At 43.4% G+C, this 14,710-nt stretch overlaps 2 protein-coding genes across 2 annotated transcripts; one reads left to right on the top strand and one right to left on the bottom strand.

Moving 5' to 3' along the window:
• Nucleotides 1-9,881: 9,881 nt before the first annotated feature.
• On the top strand, nt 9,882-11,752 carry LOC128708564 (synembryn). The gene is made up of 4 exons (XM_053803542.1): nt 9,882-9,962; nt 10,050-10,411; nt 10,487-10,661; nt 10,736-11,752. The coding sequence occupies exons 1-4, from the start codon at nt 9,882-9,884 to the stop codon at nt 11,750-11,752; spliced, it is 1,635 nt and encodes a 544-aa protein (XP_053659517.1).
• Nucleotides 11,753-12,910: 1,158 nt separating this feature from the next.
• On the bottom strand, nt 12,911-14,325 carry LOC128718986 (NADH dehydrogenase [ubiquinone] 1 alpha subcomplex subunit 9, mitochondrial). The gene is made up of 3 exons (XM_053812607.1): nt 14,286-14,325; nt 13,076-14,145; nt 12,911-13,006 (listed from the first exon to the last, which is right to left on the bottom strand). Exons 1-3 carry the CDS (start codon nt 14,323-14,325, stop codon nt 12,911-12,913), a joined length of 1,206 nt encoding a protein of 401 aa, XP_053668582.1.
• Nucleotides 14,326-14,710: the final 385 nt, after the last annotated feature.

Here is a 14,710-nt window from a genome sequence, read left to right as displayed (position 1 = left end):
GTAAACAATAAGTTGGAAGCAAACACATGTGCTTAGCAAACCAAATCCATCATCAACCGTGTGGGTTTTAAATCGGGCTTCTTTAAATACCCAAAATCATACGAAAAGCCACTTTCAATGCTTAATGAAGTAACTGAGGCACCAGAAAACTTCTAACCTCGCCCATAACCACAACGTGACTTGCGTGCCGCCAAATGGGGGGGGGGGTCAATATTTTTGACGAGCTCGCATAACGGATAACGGTCGTTAGCGCGCTTAAATTATCGACAATAAATAGGGTTCGTGCGTGTCTCTTTCCCTCTGTAGGGTCTGTACGTTAGCTTCAATACTGGGCCGACACAATAGCTCAATTGAATAAATGCTTCCCCACTTCGGGTACGGATAGAACGGTAGGCAACCGTCCACCGAGCGCAATCCACTTTCGCTAATCGTGTGCGACAAGCTCACCGGGGCGTAAACAAGCCGTTGATAAGGTCGGAAGCGTTCGTCAAGACAAATTTGACTTAACAGAGCGCATAGCTACGCGTGGTGAAGCATGGTGTAATTGTTCACCGAAGATGCCACGTTTCCCTTCGCTCTGATACGGTCTTAAATAGGGTGACGGGCTAGCAGGAAGATATCACTGAGGGAAAGAGGTAAGATTGTGCTTTAAAATATTATTTGCATAAATTAAATGGACCACCTTTGCTTTGCTCACTGCACCAGCAGTTTTTTGTTGGTGTCGTGGTGTAAAAGTAGCTCAACTTACCATTATTTATAACCCCACCTGTACTTTAGCAACAACAACAAAACCATGGCCTACTATGTGCTATCTCTTGCCATTATTTTCCTAAGCTAACAAATTACCATCAATATACGTTTCGCTTTGTTATCATTTTAACTGCCTCAACCACCCGAGATGCATGGTGGATTAATTTATGATAGAAAATCAAATTCTGACGGTTTGTAACCACCGGGAGACACCTCTTATCGTACAACGGTGCAATTGTAACGCTGGAAGGACCAGCAGACAAGCCGTGGTACCGTGTGTTATGTTTACACGCGGTACAACAGCGATAGAGCCCATCTTGCACGCGATAGAAATGCGGACAGGCACACAATTGCTGGGCCTAATCTAAACGAAAAAACCATGCCATTAACGCAAGATTAGCGGGTTGCTCGTGGGAGTTTCTGAACGGAAAATAAACCAGCTTCTTCGCTACGTACAACCTCACGCCAACCTTTGTGCCATTGTTAGTATTGACGTATCGTTGATAAGACTCTTCGATCATTTTGCTAAAATGGAGCAAACAAAATGTTGCAAACCATAGGATTTTACTGAAATAAATCGCAGCAACATCTGTAGCTATTGCTGATCTTTGATGCTTCCATGCAAATTTGTTTGTGAAAGCTTTATACTGCATAGGAATTTTACTTCTTTATGGGGTTTTAGGTCACCCAGCAGTGACTTTAAGCTAACTTTAAGCTGAAATAGGCCTTGGTCGCATCTGGATTAGAAGTTACGATAGCATTTATGTACTCAAATGGTAAATATGTCTGGAAGAATCCGAAATTTTCAGATGCTCAGTAGGATATTGAGGTCCTCGATAGCAAGTATATAAGTATTACATTATATTACTGTCGTATAATCACTACAGACGATGTATAAAACCATATTCGACAACGAAAATTAAAGACTTGACAAAATATTGAAATATTGATACACATGTTTGGTGGGAACTTTCGCGAGGTTTCTATTATGAGCCGCTTAACCAATCTCAGCACTACACAAGATAATGTGAAAATAAAAGTCTAAAGAGAAGATTAAGTAGATTACGAAACATCTATTTTTTGCCTTGATCATTCAAATTTTCTGAAATCAAGGAAATATGACACTTAACTAGATATGAAAGATAATTCTACGAGACCCGTGATACATATGTGGGAGATCACAAACTTGGGCGTTGGATTTTTTTTTTCAAATCTAACCTTACCACTGTGTGCAAAAAAAACGTCCGTGATTTATCACGAAATAAATTATGCACATAGTTAATCTATCTGGTGGTCATATTCACTGCAGGTCTACATCTGCAGAACAAACAAATGTCGATTAGGCAACAAAAAAAAAACAACCTGCCGACATTGTAGCTTATTGTTGGACAGTTTTTTTTTTGTCGTCTTCTATGCAGATTACGCAACACACCCACTAGCGGTCTGTGTGTGAGCAGGCAAAAGATCATTCCACCATATAAAATTCTGCAACAGTTATCTGTCCTGCCCAACGAACCTCACGCTGACAGCCATAAAACTCGTATCCACGTTTTGTAGAGCAATCGTACACAGACGCGAAAAAAATCGATTAAACTCAAGCGACAATCAACCTTGTCCCAACCGTGTGTTGCGTTAGCATCAACTGACCCTAATCGGAACTATTCTCCCACAACGGTGCCACGATCATGTCCAATGGAGTTCACGTTCTGCAGGGAAAGAATCAATTTGCCAACAGCGTCATCTGTTTTTGTTGGTTGCTGTGCGCCCGTATATTTGCAAACGATGAGCTACTGGTACGCTGAGCCAGTTGTTTTGTACCAGCCACCGCTACTGCTACTGTTCGACCGATTTGCGCAATCGATTTCGTGGATATAATGTCATGTAAAAGAACACACATATTCTCGCACTGTAAACAGTTGTCTTAAACTGGCACGTGCTAAATTTATTCACCCGGAATAATACTTCGAGCACGACCAGTACGTGGTTAAATTTTCATTCAAATAAGTCCTCAACAAACATCTAAAATGGTAATTTTCCGCAGTGAGCACCCTTTTCATGGGTTGTCTAAATGACATGCCAATCTACCGCTTGTCGTTGAACAGCTGATCCACAGCTTAAGCCACAGATTGTAGCAGATTTAAGCAAAAAAAGCTACTCAAACTGCTGTTGAAGCAAAACACATCTAAAAAACTAGTTTTTTTCTGACCGAAGAAAGTGTTCTTTGTTCACAGATGTTCAGTGCTCATTGTAAAATAAAATGTTTTGTGTGTCAACACACGGCTCGAGTGTCCCCATTTAAGCTTTGCCATAAATAAAAAGGCATCTTTATTTCATTTATCAATATGACATCACCAATGCTACAAGAATATCGTTAAAAAAGCAGTAAGAAATATTCCACTGATTGCTTTACTCTTCCAATAAAAGATTTATTGTCTATTATTGAATTTCCATATTCGATTCTAATGGGTCACGTTGTACTTAGACTTCTGCCTTGGTAGTAATGTGCTATAAAACGTACAACGATGCATTGCACAAATCACATTTGTTATAGCAATTGTTGCAATCTCATCACGCACAACACGAAGGTCGACAGTGAAAAGATACGTGCGCACTTTCGCTCTTACGGTGAAGTTCGGGCCGGCATTCGAGTGGACATTCAAACTCTGAGCTCCTCGCATTGCGCTCTGCCACGAATCGGGTCAATCGATGAGCTTAACCGTACCAATATGGTTGATGACATAATTCGCCCAAGGTTACAACTGCATATTTGTGCATTCACCCGGCGTCAACGAGGCCCCAAATGGGACACAAACACAAACCCCAAACAATCTTTCCATATCACCCCCTTTCCCCGCTTAGTGTCAATGACTTTTGCCACGTGATAAAGCGCACCATACGCGATTCACGTTTCATGCGCGGATAGACGAATGTTGATCCATCCAACATCACTACCCCCATACGCATACGTAAATTTGGACACAGTTCGATAAGCGCCGAGCCGAAGGTGTTAGCGGTTTAGGTGGACAAACACAACACCTCATTCATGGTGGGCAACATCATTGGGATGGAAATTCGGCATTCGGCAGCTAAAGTCACCCAACGGGAGACGAGGTTAAGGTGAAGTGCTTGTTGGAGACCTTTTTTGACTTTGAGGAGAACTCGTCTTCTTTTCTCGCTATCCGAACCACCTTGAGGCTTGACCGTGTGGTTCGAACCAAACCCAATGCTAAGCATCATCCCACCAACCTTTCGAAGGCGGATTGGAATTAATAACTATATTGATGTGCTTTTTTGTGATGTTGCCTTTTCCGTAGACCGTACCAAGCGAAAGCCTTCATCTTTGTTTGACATGATCCATAGTTTGTCACTAATTTAGTCAAGCTTGCTGACATGTGATTGACGGGTAATGATCTATTAGACAAATTTGTGTGAGATTTTAACTTCACCACGTTACACTATGGAAGTAGTTCATTGAGTGTCTAGAGGATCTGAGAATATATAAGAATATAGTGGACAGCAAAATGGTCTAAACATGTTGTTATGTCACCCGGCTATCATTTGATATTTAATAACCGTAGATCGTAGTGTTTACTGATGATTAAAATATATGCGTATCATTGATTCAACTATTTCAGTATATACTATATATAGTATACTATTTCAGTAACTATATTCTGCTGTTTCAGACACACTTTTCTTCGTATTCTAATATTGAAAATTATAGTTTATGACATTTTAGCAGACTTTCGAAGTTAAAAATATTGAGTTTTGACAAACAATTTGTAGGAATTCTGTCTATAAAATGAAAAAAATCCAGTTTATGAAATGGGTTCTCATTAAATTATAGTAAATGATGTTTTCTTCCACAATTGCTATAAATTGTATGTCAATCAAATCGTAGGTTTGAAGGACATCCTGAAGATGACTTTACAATTCGGGTTATAACTTCCCTATTTGATTGGATATTCCTAAGATCTTGAGTTCTAAGGTATAGAAACCCAATATCTATGCTTACGTAACATTCCAACTGGTTTTCTGACCCTTTATAGCATCTCTTGGGGATCTCGTGGAATTATCAAACTAATAAATTCTATTCTACTAATAAGCTATCCTATCTTCAGTTCGGACCAAAAATGCCATCTTTAAAAATTGTATTATTACTACTTAATAATAGCACTACGGAACACTACCATCAGATACACATTGAACCCATACCGCTCGCGTACAACGCGTAATCCATTCCAACCGCTAACCACAACGCCAGTCGAATTCGCAACTCAATTAGCGAGATGATTTATCGCCATCGTCGCCACATTAACCTGTTGATAGGGAAATCAAACCCTTCACGGTCAGATTAGAAGCGTGGGATAGTGAGATAAGTGTGCATATGCGCCCATTCCTGCACCCGGTGCTCGCAATTCGCACGCGGTAATAGTGCTACTCAACTGGGAAGTAATAGCGCACAAAGCTGTCGGATTGTAATTGCGATAAAAGCCGGCCGGGACTCCGATGTACACTGAAAGGATGGACAAACACGAAAGGCACTTCGGTCCTGTTCCATCTCCCTCAGGTTCAGCAATATGTTGCTGGGCCGCTGAACTGTGGTCAACAATCAGCGGTGGCGCGCACGTGCCGAAAATTTGACCATTCAACGAATGGGTCGGAAAAGCAAAAACCTAAAACTACTACACTAACACAAATTTAGGACAGCGTAGTTGTTATGCCATAAGGGAAATATATAAATATTTAGTATTTTAAAAATTGACTTAGAGGTGGTCCGTGGGATTTCATGGAATGACCATCTTAATTTACTAAACCATTCAACAACTTAACACTTTGTATCATAACATCATCTACTAAATTCTGACATGATTTGTAATTCTCTTCAAGACAATCTTGCAATCTTTAAACCAGTATGGAGCGTGAATTGTACAAAATTGCCATCCGCCCTCCATCGACTGGAACCGGGTCTTACGGCGTTCCTCCGAACATATCACTCCACCGTACTTAATCGACGAACAATAAACAATTTTTTTCACATTCCATAACTGTACAACTCTTATCGTCCCCCCTGCCAATGTCGGGAGGGAAACCTTTCGGGCGATATTTTAGATTTAAAAAAAGGAAACCGCATTCTTTTACTTATTCTCACACACGATCACGCATGGATGGCATCGTAATGCTGCAGATACACTAGCTACTGGTTGGTTTGTGAGTTACGCTGGCTCCCCAGAAACGGTTGATGGCGATTGGATTTAAAAATTTAAATCAATTAAACAAAAAACACACTTTTCACAACACACACACTTCGAACAATCGAGCGACAAATCCGGCCATTAAAACATTAAACAACATTAAAAGACACTTTTTTTTGAGCACGCGGCAGGTCATTCCTCTTTACATCCGCTGCATTTACAACAAAACCAACAAAAACTATAGTCAACAAACACTAAACCGTTTATTTTCCCTCCCCCCGGCCGGTGAACCAGTTTAAGTTCTAAAAATACTAACACGCGCCTCCGAATGAAACACACGAAACAAAAAGGCACAACCCCTAAAACACGGTCAAGTTGCAAACACTAGCACACACCGAACGGTCGCGTGGGTTGGATTTTTTTTTTCTCCGTGTGGTTGGGGTTCCGTGTATGTGCGACCGATCATCGGTGGGTGTCCGCCGGGCTGATCATCCGCTTCCGTCACTTGTTGAATGCGAACTGAGCCGCGGTTATGGTGCGCGTTATCGCCAGAGCATAGCCGGCAGGCAACAAGGCCGCGTGTGAAGCTAGACAGGCGAATCCGCACACCAATGCACGGCTGCGTACGGACGCCGCGGTGTATTCCAATCACCCCAAAACCACCCTTTGGTTGAAGTGTGTATGAATTTTGATTTCCGAGTCTGATACCTGATCCCCCCATGTGCGTGTACGTGCAAGAGGATTATTATTATTTCACGAGAATAAGATGGTAGACGCCTAAATATTTGTTATAATATGGAGGTTTTTAATACTATTTTTTAAATTAAATACATCAATTCAGAAAATCGGTTCAGATAAAAGTATTTTTTGGTCGTCCAGCTCCAAGAGCGCTACCATGATGACGTGTCTAGGGGTCTAAACTATTGCATTGAAGGTCAATGATCGAGTCTCTTCCGTATCAACTATTCCAACAAATGAAGATCTAAGAGATTATCAGTGGCCCTTGCATCTTGCGATCGATTTGCTCACATTGCTCACAAATTCTCGGTCAAAAAACAATAAAGTCAAGTACAATAACTATCCCAAGAGAATCTAATCGTTAAGTTGATAATTCATTCAACAGTAACCAGATCTACTGGACCGCGAAGGATTACCGTCTAATACAACGAAGAAGAAACTTGATCTGGATATAATTCCAACTTCAAAGCTTTCAAAACTTCAAAGCAAAGGACAATGAATAATTAACACAAATTAAATTCTGATGTTGCTTTTGCGGTGAAATAGACGAAATTGGAACCATTTCTAAGTTCTTCTCAACTTGGAAGTTGGAATATGCAGAGAGGTAGATGGGGAATCTACCTTCTACCTTCTCAAGCAAGGTGAGATACCCTTTACAAAGCTATCTGACTTACCGGATAGGTTACTTAAATTGAAAACTTTGTGTAGAAGTTCAAGTTAGACAGCGTATCCTGTCAGGGCACATCTTGACAGTTTATGGACAAGATGCCATATATACTTCTAGATATTCTACTTCAATATGAAAAGAGTTCAGACATACTGGAAACACTACCGATTCCTCTCACGCATCTTTCAAATACTTAAATAAAACTGCTTAAATCCTTGACGTTAGCGTTCCGTGTAACTGATCCCAAGACTTTTCCCGTGACATCTCACCGGTCACAGCTGTTGCCTTTGAATCAAGGGGGGAAACACATGGCCCAAACAATATGCGCCAACTAAAACAGGGACATGTTTTTCAAATGCTTCCATGTAATAAAGGAACCGTAAACCAATACCAACACGACCCAACAGGGGAGGGAAAAATAACGGCACACTGGGTCGCCCAGGCTCCCATCGCAATACGCAGCATCGCACGCAGCGTAGAAGGTATCCAACTCTACATCGTGCGCCAATATTCTACAGCTGACCAGTCGCTCACGCACACAAGCTCTACAACCCAAACTGCTACAGCCGGTTTGCCAAATTCCGTATTTCGGTTCAACATAATTAATGCTCTATGCTAGTAGGCAGGAGCAGGATGACAAAAAATCTAATCGATTCATATATTTCCATAAATAGTAGGAATAAAACGATCAATCTTTCATCGACCGCGGGATTCTCAAGTATGAACATCATTGTGTCGTTCGGCATCTAGTTTCCATGACTTCTCGTGGATCTCGCTAAAATCGTGGAAACACGTTACAACTGCTGCTTATCAACGATGGAATAAGGTTCGGAAGGAAAGTTCAGGTTGTGTACACCGCAGACATTATATTAGACTAGGATTAATATTGCTTCACTGTTGATGTCAGAGCAGCTGAGTGCGTTGCTGATCACGTGCAGATCGTGGCCGGTATTAGAATGTTGCAATGACGAATGCAGGCATCTAGTTCTTTTACCATTTACATTAAATACAAAGCGAATTTTATATTTATCACTGTGATCATGTCGTGTGGCAACCTCAAACACTTTTTTTCATGTATCTTTTTAATTTCTGGAGGCAAGAACTTCAAACGAACCTCAACAAAATGTCTATCGTGATCGTGCACGCAACATTACCTTCAACACACTCGATTTTCTGTATTTCTCACTTGCTTGTTACAAAATGTTTCACTTTTCAGCTGTTCAGTTGCACTCTCAGCTCGAGTGATCACCTTTAACTGCATTCCGTTTATTGTTTTTTCCCGTTTATGCAAGCGTCCTTCTTTTGCGTGTTCTTTCGCCTTCCTTTTCTTTTGCTTTACGCTTCCCACGCGGAGGACTTTGGTGACGTATTCACAGGAGTGTGGGTGCGATAGGATATCCAGCACACATACAACCCCGATAGGATGCTCGGACAAGGATTGCCTGACTCATGCGGGTTTTATGGGAAATCGTTTCCGCTTATCTTGCGTTATGCTTATCTACCGACTCGCAGCGACTTGTTTCTGATGCGGATTATGGATGTATTCGCTTAGACAATATAATCATATCTTGCGTACATTCGTCAATATTGGAATTCCAGAATATGTTCCGAACAAAGCATGAGAAACTCTGTAGCAAAACAAAACACGTTCCGACCATTGGCACTCTGACGCAGGTTGTACCTTACTTAAGAGAAACCTGTTTCTCTGGATGTTCGATAGTTTTGGGAAGTTTTTTTCTGGAACAACTTCTAGCATTATGACGTGTTTGGCACACGTGGGATGTGATTGAAGTTGTGATGCTGGAACAGTATCATTTTACAGCTGCAATGCTTGATGTACTTTTTTGTTGTTGTAGAGGTTTTATGTGCTGTTCTCACTACGACTATTGGATCTTGCAGGTTTTAGTTGGGAAATTCTCCAAGGTTTGCGATACGGCAACTCGGCGGAATTGAAAAAACCCAGCTACGAGGTTTTCAATGACGTTGACTGTTTCTTGGGCTGAAAGCATTACGAAAAATTTGCAAAATTACACAAGCATTCTTTATTGCTAATATGATGGAATCAAATATTGATGCATTAGCTATTTTAGAAAAAATGGAATTTCTCTGTTCCTCGTCTTCTTCTAGGCTGCGTCATATATTTTAAGCCGAGCGCCATAGTATTCGTGACGTTTTAAAAGCGTGCATTGAAATCTCGTTACGATTTCAGCACAAATATTTGATTTTATTCATGTTTTAACGCATAATTCAAATTTGTTGAATTTAGTCCCATTGTTTGCCACCCCTGGCCCAACATTTGGTCGCGTTGTCATTTTGACAGCGTGTTGACACAACATCGCTTGTTGTGCTTTTTTGTTTTGATAGCGATCGATTTGCCCAGAACCAAATTCTACAACACCCCTCGCAGATAATCCAATTTATTCATAAAGGTACGCGCGGGTCGTGGGTTCGGTTGAACGGTGTCGTGAGTTAACCTAGAATAGTGCATCCTCTACGCTAAGGGTGAAACATTTGCTTGCACGACAGTCGTGATGGATGCGGAAAGTTTAAACTGTTTGCTCAGCGGCGAGTACGGGCGGGTGAAGGAAGCGTTGGTGAAATTCAACAAACAGGTAAATTGCACTATTCCCACAGCGCGCGAACATGTGCCAATCACTTATCCTTATTTGTATCCTTTGTTCCTGGGGGAATGGTTTCAGAATTCCCAGGTGTTCAACTTCACGCACTTTACCAGCACGGGCCAGTGGGTGCTCATATGGAACAAATTGTTCGACTATCTGGCGGACCCGTCCATGCCGCACCGCGTCGATTGTTTGATGGCTATCAAAGTGCTTGCCCGCGATAAGACGTATCTGAATGAGACGGTTAGCGTGGAACAGCTCGATGGGTTGCTGCTGTTGGCCGGTATTGGACCCGCGGATGGGTGTGACGCACCCGAGGAGGTGCAGGTGGAAGCCCTCAAATGTCTCAGCAATATGATATTCCAAAGCACCAAGTGTCAGGAAATGTGTCTCAACAATGCTTCCACCGAGGGTATCATTAGGCGCGTGAAGATGTACAAGTACGTGCGAGGGCTGTTCGATATTTCTAAGCATGGTCATTCGTTTACTGACAAATTATCATTTTAAAATCGTAGAGAGGCACCGTACGGATACGATATCAAGTATTTCGACATGAAGCTGCTGTTTCTGCTGACAGCGATCAATTGTGATATACGAGCCAAAGTACGCGATCAACTGCACGGACTGGTGTACCTGGTGGAAACGCTTGATTTGTTCATGAGCCAAGCGGCAATATTCAAAGAATTCAGCGTATGTATCCTTTGCAGCTGTGTTTAGGAGACTTTTAAGCTAATCTATTTATTTTCCCCCATCGCACCTAACAGGACAAAGATCTAGATCTAATTAATGAAGTGCTGAAGGTGTTATTCAATCTGACCGTGCGCTCATCGAACAATCTCGTCCCGGAGGAGGAAGAAGCAACGCAATTCCATCGTTTGGTAACCGTACTGCACGATCTGTTCTTTTACCGTACACTGAACCGGGACAAGATCGTCCTGCTACACTCGAACATCGTTAACCTGCTCACAAGCGTCCCGGTAAGCTGCTACGTTGAGCTGGTTTCATCGCTGACGGCAAAACACGACTGTTCGGGTGCGGGTGATGGTAGCGATCCTTACACTGTCGTACCGTTCGAAGGAAACAATGTATACGTACTGCACGTGTTGGTAGAATTTATGCGCAAAAACTTCCAAAAGGCGGAAAAGAAATCTGACCAATACGAGATGCTGTCGCCGATATTGACCGTGCTGATAAAGGCGGTTAGAGCGGATGGTGGACATCGCCGGTATGTGAGATCGATCATTTTGCCACCGTTGCGTGATGTCCGTGATCGGCCGGAGGTTGGCAAGGAGTTACGGAACTACCTGTGCTCATTGCTGACCAGCCCGTGCACTCAAATTGCCGATCTGTCGGCGGAGCTGTTGTTCGTGCTGTGTAAGGAAAACGTTGGCCGAATGATCAAGTACACTGGGTACGGGAATGCGGCAGGCCTTTTTGCCAACCGCGGACTGCTCGGTGGACGTACGGGAAATGGTGGCGAACAGTACTCCTCGGACAGCGAGGATAGTGATACGGAGGAGTACAAGCAGATACAGCACGCCATCAATCCGGTGATCGGATGCTACGAACCACCGAAACCGAACCCACTGGAAGGAATGTCCGAGGAGCAGAAGGAGTACGAAGCGATGGAGCTGGTGAAGTTGATGGAGAAACTGCAGCGCCAGGGTTTGATACAGCCGTGCAAAATCGGTGAAGATGGCCGACCGCAACCGGTTGACCATATAATGGAGCTGCAGGATGAAATACCGGAGCAGCAACGAGATCACAAGCGAAAAACCTAAGCACACGCGAGCCGAAGGCGGAATTGCATTCCAACAGAGATAAGTATTTATCCACTAGGCCCGGAACCTTCATTTTCTTGTGTACCGGAACCAACCACGACGCAACCACCGGGTTCGTGCATGCAATGGTTTCAACAAAACCCTCTGCAGTATTTAACCAATCAATCTACGTAGAGCTGCTAACGAAGTGGAACATACTGAACGGCTGAAAAGTGATGCCAAAAAAAACACTATTTAGCTCAAATATTCATCGCTGCAAAACGGGCACGGCGGATATTCCGGCCCGTCCAAGCGATCGTCTCTTCTGTCTCTTTCTATCTGCACCATTTTGCCAAACAACAAAAAATCATTCGGGAAACCGGATTACCGGGTATACCGAGATAGATTACACGTGTAGAATTAATGTTCCTCCTTCTTTCCTCCCGCCGTAGTCGTTTTCGCAATTTGTGTTCCAAACAGCGGGCATCTATAATTCCCACAGCGAGGGGGTTTTAAAAAAAATAGATACCACTTCCATCGAGGAAAAAGTTTTTAACGATCGAACTTCATCGCATAACTGAATGCGATCAATAATTCCAAAACAGGACGCGCGTTGAAGGAGCGACGCGACAAAAACGTTAACATGGGCTTCTCAAGCAAACGGCACCGGATAGATATATACATATATATATATATATATACATGCATCCATGTTTATCCATATTTCCATTCACATCACCAACCCAATGGCGTATCCGCTCCTGTAAACGCTACGCTAAACGCGCCATGGCCATTCGATGTTGTTATTTATTGTGTTTTTTTTTATGGGGAACTTTCAGGGTGGCCCATTTTTTGTTTTATTTTGTTTTTATCTCGTATCTCCTGAATGTTGTAGTCTGTTGTATTTATATCGAATCATGGATCTCCAGCCAACTTCAGCCAATAATAAAACATACCTTAATTATGTGACGCTACATGTTGTTGATTTTACGGACCTTTTTTTTATTTCCTTTCATGTTTGAATTATTTATTTTAACGTTTTTACATGTGGTACGGTTAAACTGCTCACCATCAGAACGTAACAGCCAACCACTCACATTCGTGCACTCGCTCGCTCTACACTAGAACACGCACGGATCTCGTTCGTTTTCCGGGCAACCGGGTGAAAGCAAAGCTCTCCTACTGGATGTACTGTGGTGGTGTTGGTTTTTCGAATTCATCTAGCTCAGCATCGTAGTACAGGGCTGCACGGAACGGTCTCAGCTCCCATGGGACCTGTTATTAGGGTAAGCATGTACGATTAATCCGTGGTCTGACGCTTGCACCGTTTGTAGACACACTTACCTGGTCTTCCATGTACGTCAAGTTGACGCCCAAATCTTCCAGCGTCGGTACACCTTTCTGCACCTCGTCGTTAACGTACTCGCGCTCGACACGCTCCGTGTGCACATCACCGATCGGGAACGATGGCGTCAGCATTTCCGTCAGCAGCACCTTCACGCGGAACGTCGGATCGTAGCGCAGATCGTACCGATAATAGCCCCACCATTTCTCGTCCTTGCGCATCACCTGATGGAACCAGTCGACCAGCGCCGACAATTTGTACCGACGCGGACCGACCGCCTGATACGTCTGGCCCTGGCTGTCCGGATCCTTGATCGCATTCACAATACCCTGCGCCAAATCCGAACAGTACACCGGCTGCTTGATGGTGCGTTCACCCTTGTACCACAGCGGCATGGCACGGAACTGTCGGCGCCAGATGTGCGCATAGTAGCGCAGGAACCGATCCTCCTGCCCGTAGATGTCCGACGGACGGAAAACGATCGCCTCGGGGAATTCTTCACGCACCGCCAGCTCACCGTAGTACTTGCTCTGCAGGAATTTACTACCTTCCTTCGTGAAGAACGGTTGCGGATGAGGCGTTGCATTCAAGCTGGAAACGTGAACGAACTTCTCCACACCAGCTTGGCGCGCAATGCGAGCCAACCGACGCGCACCGTCCACGTGCACATCCTTAAAGGTAAAGTTCTTCGTCTCCCAGTCGCGACCCACCAAATTGATCACAACGTTCGAGTGTTTAACCGCCTTGTAAATCGCTTCCTCATCCCGCAGATTGTACGGATGGAACAGCACCTGGCCGAGATCACCGACCAGCTTGAGGCGCAACGCTTCGTAGTGATCGGCACGATACGGGATAATGACCTGACTGCCAATTTTGCCCAGCTTGTTGCACACGTAGCGACCCAGGAACCCGGTGCTGCCAAACACCGTCGCTACGATCCCGTTGAAACTCGAACGGCCACCGGTACCACGCTTCAATGCTGCCAGGTTGGTGGTTTTCAGCTTGTGCGGTGCATCGCTGCTGTAGTTTGCCTTCAGGCACACGATACCCAACAGCCCGGTTTGTTGTTCTGCAACAGGATACGAATTACCGTGAGCCGATTCGATTAGCAGCATCCACAACAAATTACATAACAAAACGGAAGGATTGGGTCGGCACATTGAAGCAATCGTTGGCTACAATGATGGCAAATAGTGCCCTGATACTTACTTGCCAACTGCACCCCATTTACGAGGATTAGAGATGCCATTTTCGGGACGGAAATCCGAATTTACGGGGCCTCTCGATTCAGTATCGTCGTTTGGATTCCTTCCCTGCTGTGTTTTTTGTTGGGAAGAAAAACCATTTCCCAGCTGTCAGAGTACCGTCGCTCTGTGATGACGTTTCCGAAACGTCAACATCATAAAATTCGTCTAATGCAATATGAATAATCTCCTGAACTAATCTGTAATTGTGTAAATTATTTGTATTGTTTGAAGATACTAATATTAGCCAACATTTAATCATTCAAATTATACAAATTGTTCTCTAGATTGGTAATTGGTTGTCAGTGGTTGGTGACATCAGACGTTTCATTGTGGGCTGTCAAGCAGTCGCCATCAGACGTTAAAAATCATAATATTTACATTTTTTTA

This window comes from Anopheles marshallii, chromosome 2, assembly GCF_943734725.1.
Source record: "Anopheles marshallii chromosome 2, idAnoMarsDA_429_01, whole genome shotgun sequence".
Lineage (NCBI taxonomy): Eukaryota > Metazoa > Arthropoda > Insecta > Diptera > Culicidae > Anopheles > Anopheles marshallii.
Note: the sequence above shows the minus strand (reverse complement) of the source record. Positions and strands in the feature narration are given on the sequence as shown.